The sequence below is a fragment of the Penaeus japonicus genome, unplaced genomic scaffold, assembly GCF_977035675.1.
Source record: "Penaeus japonicus unplaced genomic scaffold, GWHDUDI00000001_assembly GWHDUDI00000002, whole genome shotgun sequence".
NCBI classification, from domain to species: Eukaryota; Metazoa; Arthropoda; class Malacostraca; order Decapoda; family Penaeidae; genus Penaeus; species Penaeus japonicus.
The window spans coordinates 17,651,920-17,659,419 of NW_028234404.1; the positions used below are offsets into that span (position 1 = coordinate 17,651,920).

General features: G+C 36.3%; 1 protein-coding gene across 8 annotated transcripts in view; it reads right to left on the reverse strand.

Moving 5' to 3' along the window:
• The window catches only part of LOC122243967 (KIF-binding protein), an 11,063-nt gene that overhangs the window by 1,103 nt on the left and 2,460 nt on the right, over positions 1 to 7,500 (reverse strand). For 4 of the 8 annotated variants that reach the window (XM_043001731.2, XM_043001735.2, XM_043001732.2 and 1 more), the window contains 8 exons: positions 6,067 to 6,832; positions 5,708 to 5,859; positions 3,219 to 3,317; positions 2,667 to 2,826; positions 2,176 to 2,402; positions 1,771 to 1,849; positions 910 to 1,091; positions 52 to 202 (listed from right to left, as the gene is read on the reverse strand). In XM_043001731.2, coding sequence (XP_042857665.1) covers positions 52 to 202; positions 910 to 1,091; positions 1,771 to 1,849; positions 2,176 to 2,402; positions 2,667 to 2,826; positions 3,219 to 3,317; positions 5,708 to 5,859; positions 6,067 to 6,795 — 1,779 coding nt within the window. In that variant the 5' untranslated portion in view covers positions 6,796 to 6,832. The remainder of the gene's footprint in view (positions 1 to 51; positions 203 to 909; positions 1,092 to 1,770; positions 1,850 to 2,175; positions 2,403 to 2,666; positions 2,827 to 3,218; positions 3,318 to 5,707; positions 5,860 to 6,066; positions 6,833 to 7,500) is intronic. The other 4 variants (XM_043001733.2, XM_043001736.2, XM_086548259.1 and 1 more) reach the window with 1 other exon arrangement.

The following is a 7,500-nucleotide window of genomic DNA, read 5'->3' on the forward strand; positions in this document are numbered from 1 at the left end:
TAATGTAATCGAAACTTGGTTGAATTAACTTTTTTTAAACCTAACACTCACCTTGTAATTCTGGAGAGAATGGGCAATATTCTGGAGTCGGCTTTGTGGGGACTGTGAAATGAGCTTCGACCATAAACGACCCAGGTGGAACCAAGCAATCAGTGCTGGCCTCACAGAATCCTCTGAGTACTGCTCTGGCTGTTCTCCACTTCTGCATCCAGGAAAAGTTTAAGACATTAAAAACAGGATCACTGCTAAATATTGAAGATCCCCCAAAACACAATATAACAGATTACTAACTGACCTCTTCCAATCTATTTGTTCCCTGATTTATTTATTTATTTATTCATTATTATTATTATTATTTTAAAACAATGAATCAACATAAAAGGTAGTATCCCTAATATCTGCTTAAGAAATCTCTGATAAAGTTGTGGAAAGAAAACAAAAGAGGAGGTGGAGGAGGAGAAGAGGGAATACAGAAGAAAATAGAACAAAAAAAGATAGAGCAAATGAAGGATAATACATAAAAAACAGAAAAAGATAAAGCTAAAAGATAACCAAAGAAAACAGAGGACCTAAACCAGCCATGATTATTAGAGGTTCAAACCAGCTCCTTCCCTATATTTAACCCGTTAACGACAGGTGACAAGATATCACATCTAGTTTTTGGGGCAGACGCCAGGGACGAGTTATTTTGTCTAGGCCAGCGCGCTGGGTGAGCGGGCACACAGCGCTCACTTACAGCCAATGCGGCCGAGAATCCCAGCGCGTTAAGCTTATACGTTCGAGTATCCCGGCATTTCACCCATTTAGAGTCAAAAAAGAGGGTAAAGAAAAAGAAGCACAAGATATAAAAAGCAGAAAAAAACAGAGCAGAATCCTAAAGACTTACACCAGTTCCATCCCCAAACTTACGTAGTGTCCTTCATGGAATCAAGGTAGTGGAGGAAGTGCTGTATGCTTGAGGTTGCGAGGGTATTGATCTTTTTTGCCTGGGCAGGCGTTGGCGTCCCTGAACCACTCTCCAACAGGGCCAACTTGCTGTCCATCATGGCAGAGTAGGTCTCTGCAATTTCATAGTTCAACTGCCGGCATACCTGTGGGAATGGGGTTTTCTTATTTTTGATACAAAGAATTGTGTTCAAGGGATATAGCTGGTGATAAAAAACTACATATAAAAAGGAGGAGACAACGAGATAAAAGAAATTTACTCACACACAGAGCAACCTCAGATTCAAGTAGACTAACAGATGTATTCATTATTGATAAAAGATAAAAGACTGAAACAAAATTAATTGTGAGAGCATGCAAGTAGAGGAACCAAAAGCAAAACTGAAGAATATGCACACAAAACAATTACATGTTTTTTTCAATAAATAACAGAAAACTTGATTTATTTCAAAATATTCAATTTTCTATTTTCTATTATCCTCTTTTAGACAAGTTGTACCATAGTAATTTAAATATCTATAGGCCACTTCACTTTTCCAAAACAACTAACAAATAAATAAAATACTGCCTTACTACTCAAAAAAATATCTTCCATCTGTTTCTTGAAGAAGAAGAAGAAGAAGAAGAAGAAGAAGAAGAAGAAGAAGAAGAAGAAGAAGAAGAAGAAGAAGAAGAAGAAGAAGTGAGAAGAAGAAGAAGAAGTGAGAAGTGAGAAGAAGAAGAAGAAGAAGAAGTAGAAGAGGAAGAAGTAGAAGAAATCATGTTATAACTGACTTTTAAGCTACAATATGAATATAACAAAACTGTCTAAAAATTATTACTTACATGAAGGTAATACTGAGGATTTAATTCTTGGACAAGAACTGTTAAGAGATCAATCCTTCGTTTGTGCATCTTGGATCTTCTGTTATTTGTGTAAGAAAAATAAAAGGTTTTAGGAAGATTGAGGAAACACTAGTTAACCCTATTGCTGATTATCAAATAATGCTTTAAATACTTATACACAGAAATGCACACAAGAGCTGTTAGTAATCACTTCAAAAGTTGATTTACAAGTAACTGTCCACAAGATCTGCATATTAAGGTAAAAAAGAACCATCTTGTTTTAGCTAAATCAATAAGTATATCTTATGTTGGAAGCATTTCTCAAAACCATAGGCATAGTTGCAAGTACTGCCTCTAGAAATCTCTCATACATTTAGATAAAAGAAACTATCCAGAGAACTTTACCTCTCTTCACTTGGCTCAAAGAATGCAAGGGCTTTATACAAGTGGCTCATGTCTTGGGTAATGCTAACATGGTCACTGGCATGATCCTCAAGGGTGTAGTACTGTCGGGCCTCTGTAAAATGCCTTAGGCCACACAAAAAGAGAGGACGCATTTCCTCAAAGGTGCCTACTGGTGTTGCTACAACCTCAGATTCAAGGTCACTCACTTCTAGTTGCACAAATTCTAGCTGTTGTTATGAGGAAGAAAGAGAAAAACCCTTTATTGTGATTTGAAAGAAACCATTCTGCTTATTGTAAATTACTTAATTAAATATTTACCAAAGCAATGCTTACATCTACTTTTTGGTTACCATTATTATCCATGACCGAGTAAAAAAGAAAGCTTTATCAAGGAAATAAAACCCTTTTTCAACTTGAATTAATTCCACATCTGGATCATCTAGACACACAAAACCTCAAAGTATATGAAATAAACACTCCTGGATCAGGACCTGTCTGTCTAGGGACTCTTCTTCTGGTTCTTGTGGTTCCCTGGGCTCATCCTGTGGGTCGTCAGGAATGGCACGGTCAACTGATACTTGCATCAACAGGAGACAGTACCTCCCCCAACACCGGGCTACATCTGCACAACGCCGTTTATACCTCTCCTGCCTGAGAGAAATGGAATAGTTCATAAGCATTTTGTTGCAGCTCATCTAACCTAAATATATGAAATACCAAAAGAAAGAGCACCTCAACTATGGGCTGCATAGCATTGTAAAGCATTGTGGGGGTATATTTCTTAGAAATAAATAAAGAAAACAAACAAATAAGTATTGCTAGAGGAGAACAAATAATAAACTAAATCCAGGTGTCATATTTGCCAGCCTATAACAAACACATTCTGATGTATAGACTGACATACCATAATGATTTACCAATAATCACAGAAAAAATAAATACACCCTAAACTTTCCTGAGATACAAATAACAAAACAAATCCAAAAAAGAAAAGAAAATTCAACTACCCCTGTCAGACCTAAAAAACTAGCTTTGTATCTTACTTTGAAGTGGTTTCCTCTGACTCAGCTTGCTGGGTGTCAAACTCTGCCTCATGGCTGGATAAAACCTTTGATGCCGATGCCAGCAGATGTCTTGCCGTTCTGGGAAGGGGATTATGTTGAGTACTGCTTCCATGATGTATGAACTGTTTAACTAATCATTAATGTCTACATGTTACTGATTAGCCCAGTCTTTCCAAATATGCCTTATGACTGTTCAGTTACTGTAAGAATGGCAATGTATGAATAGAATGAAAATAACCCAATGGCACTGAGAAAAATATCTGAGTGTACTAGCTGCTTCACCTGATCAATGTCAAGGTTACCCACTGAAGATAAAAATTAGAAGCGAACAGACAATGGTTCTTCACCCATATCTTTGATTCTGGAAAAACAGATATTGTTCTTCAATAAATGCATTAAAATACAATGTTTAGGCTGACTTTGGAAGGCTGTATTTTGGGAACTAGCACCATCAGAGTAACATATATATTGTTCACACAAGAGAGAACAGCATGTATACGTACTTATCTAAATTCAGGTGCACCATTGTCATGGCATGTGTAGATGACTGGGTTCATGTTTATGAAACTGTCAGAACTTTGGAATCTTACAGCATTCATGAGACTAATTTGTCATCTATAGATATTTGTGTGGGATGGAGGGTTTTGAGTTTTAAGCGAAAACCTAATAATTTCAAGAAACCATTCTGTGAATGTTAAATCTCATGATATTTTTTTAACATGCTTTAAAAAGGGCATAACCCACTACTGAAAATACATGAATTCACTGAGTTTGCCTCTTACAAAGATGAAGAAATCCTTCTGTTGTCATATTAAATGGAAAAAAGATTCTTAAAGTATCTATTCATTTTATATTGAATTAAATCTATAATATAGGAAATGAAGATTAACAATATTTAGCATTTGTGTACTGAATTACAATCCTTTCACTAAAGATATATGGTAACTCCTCTGATTTTACTAGCATGATATATATATGCTTGAGGAGATGAAGATAGTGATGCATGAACACTGATTATCTTATACATATAAAATAAAGGTAATATAACAGTTTAGTATCATCAATAGCAGCATCATTAGTTACACATTACATTTTGTGATGGTATCATATGCATACATATACAATAACCCATACATCTCCACACTGCCAGACATACACATACCCCCCACCCCAAACACACACAAACACAAATATTATTTTGGGGGGAGGACACCCCTCCATTTAGGGGAAAAGAAAAATAATCTTGATACATACAGAAAAATATAGAGAATTTAAATGATGGAATAGGAGTGTAAGCCACCAACTGACAAAAGCTTGTTCCTCATTAAGGCCTCTTAGGGAACTGTGAAAACGTGAAAGATATGTTTATTTTCAAGGCTATTTAATCAAAGTTATCCCTCTATGTAGCAGGGTTCTTATAAGGATTTGAATGGTGTAGTTTATTTATATTTTATATGATATTTTGATATCTGAGTTATGTACATGGAAAGTGAGAGAGAATGGAGGCATACTATAATTTTTTTTTCAAATAAATACAAAATAATTTTGCCACACTTGAATTATGAATGAAGCTATTTCAAATCTGATAATACCACTGGAAAGACAATAAAATGCATGAGAACTATGAATAAGTTGATTTTTTTCTATCATCATCATGGTGAATTAATCTTTATTTCATTTCATGTGGGGGGGGGGGGAGAAAAATTAAACACAACTTTTAGAAGATAGGAGAAATTTACTTAGGTATATGTGTATCTTTCCTAAGCTTTTCATATATTATGTAAACTGAATTATTCCATAAGAACTATGAATAAGTTGATTTTTTTCTATCATCATGGTGAATTAATCTTATTTTTCATCTCAAGAGTGTGTGTGTGTGGGGGGGGGGGTAGGTGGAGGGAAACTAAACACAACTTTTAAAAGATAGGAGAAATTTACTTAGGTATATGGGTATTTTTCCTAAGCTTTTCATATATAATGCAAACTGAATTATTCCATAGTCATCTTTCCCTTAACCTATTATAAACGGGTGTCATGACATGCACAACAGCTCTGATCATCTAAATGTAAAGCCTAAAAGACATCGTAAGAGTCATGAAGTATTATGACTGTAACATACCTAGTTTCAGAACTACAACTTTCCATGAAGTATTTTGACCATTATGGCTCCAGTTTCAGAGCTACAGCTTTCCAAAGTCTGTCTAAACCCTTGTTTTGAGATGGACTTACGGGAAAATATTCTGCGCTCCTAGGAGGGCAGAGAATTTTTTTTTTCCACGTCCCTCTAATTTTTAGTCGGTGCTGGTAGCATCAGATATAGCATGTGCTAACCGCCACTTAGCTTGCTTGGCAATCTCATCCGCAATAGGTTAAGTGGTAGCTCTTGTTTCCATAAGTACACAAACTTATTTGTGATTACATGTAACAATGGATAAAAATAAGACTGTTTTCTTCAGAAATAATCTCACCTGAACTTCTCTTTGCCTTGATAAAACTGGGACAGAGTGGCTGCATTAATGGCCCATTCAACTGGGTCATAGTCTTTACTTGCCAGTTGCCTCTGAAGAGTTGAATGACAGTACCAAGCTGACTTTTCTGGCATGCCAAGATGTCCATATACCTGAAATATTGAAATTACTATTGCCATGTGATACGATGGAGAACTATTATGTATCCTTCCTTTGTATGCTTTGTTTAAAAAATGGTATACACATTTTATATTCATTGCTGACATAAGAGTATTTTTTCCAGTGTATTTACATCTAATCGGCTACCTTAAAAGAGATTAAAAATACAAGAAATAAAAGAATTAAAAGATGTACTGCACCTGCGCAAGGTAATAAAAGGTAAGGGTATGGACTTTCTCCAAGGCAGCTGTACCGCTGTTTTCATCAAGGTCACCCTCAGTACAGGAGGAGAACAAACTGTGGATTGTTCTTGGTGAACTTGCATTCTGTTTCTGGTACTCTTCGTATATTACATTAGCACGATCCAAATGACGTCTTGCTGTGCTAAACACATTCCTATGAGACCAGAGAATGCCAAGCTGATTGTGGCAGCTGATGGCCAATGCAACACTTGTGGCACTAATGGTGGCAGGGCTGACTGATACAGTTTCACTGGAGGAGCTGGACAACAAGGAATCCACATCACCTGACAATGCTGCCGAAAGCACACCCTCATTTCCTACTTTTACTGAGGAAACACCGGTGGCAATTCCCTCGTGATCTCCAAGGATAATAAGGGCCCTCTTCAGGTGCTCCTCTCCTGTTGACAGCTCTTCAGTCTCCACAGCAATCACACCCAGATGATAAACTACAGCAGCCATGCGTGCCCTTGTTAAACCTACGCCATCAACCCCTTCCTCAACTAGCTGGTCTTCTGCAGCGTCGTCCACATCATCTTCATCCAGCTGTTTGCTCAGACGAGATTTCAGCTCCTCAAAAATCTCCCTGGCAGCATACTTGGATTTGTAAGGTTCAGACTCAGGGTCATTGGCACTGTCCTCCTGGTAAAGCCTCAAGGCCTTCTGATACTGGTCCTCCAGAGAAGCCATCTGGCGGAATATAAAACACACTTCACACAGCGGCAGTCTGAAAGAGAGATACACCACCATATACACCTCTGTCCTACAAAATGCCAATTATTCAAAATGGCAATTGTTATTGTGATTTTCTTTTTTCATTTAAGAAAACCCATGCATAAAGTGAGTTACTATACTATAAGTGTGAAAAATAAATTTCATATGTGCTATAATAAATTTTCTTTGATTATTTGCTCAGTTTTGAATAAAACAATCTGAACCAAAAAAGAAAAGAAAACAATAATCAAATAACAAACTAAAGACTGAATTATAAAATAACCATTGAAAAAGGACTTGATCATCACAGAAAAATAATCTTATACAATTATTAAAAAAATGGACAGGCAATAACATTGGAAAGAAAAAAAGAAAAAGAAAAGAAAGAAGGAAAAAAAAGTGCAGGTCCTAAAAAACACAATGGACCATTCTAGGCAACATGTATATCTACTGCCAGTCAAATTAAGCCAAAAGCAAAGTGTGTGTGAAAGGTGCAAAGCAAAACATGAAAGCTGTCACTCCATCATATCACAAGACAATGTTTTAGAAAACTCATGGAATTTTCCACATCCATTCATCTTTGAAAAATCATGTACATGATTAGTCTCATCTATAAGTTAGTAAATTCAAACTTCTGTTCATGTACTGTTGGGAAAGGGGAGGGGAGAGGATTTTGCTCTT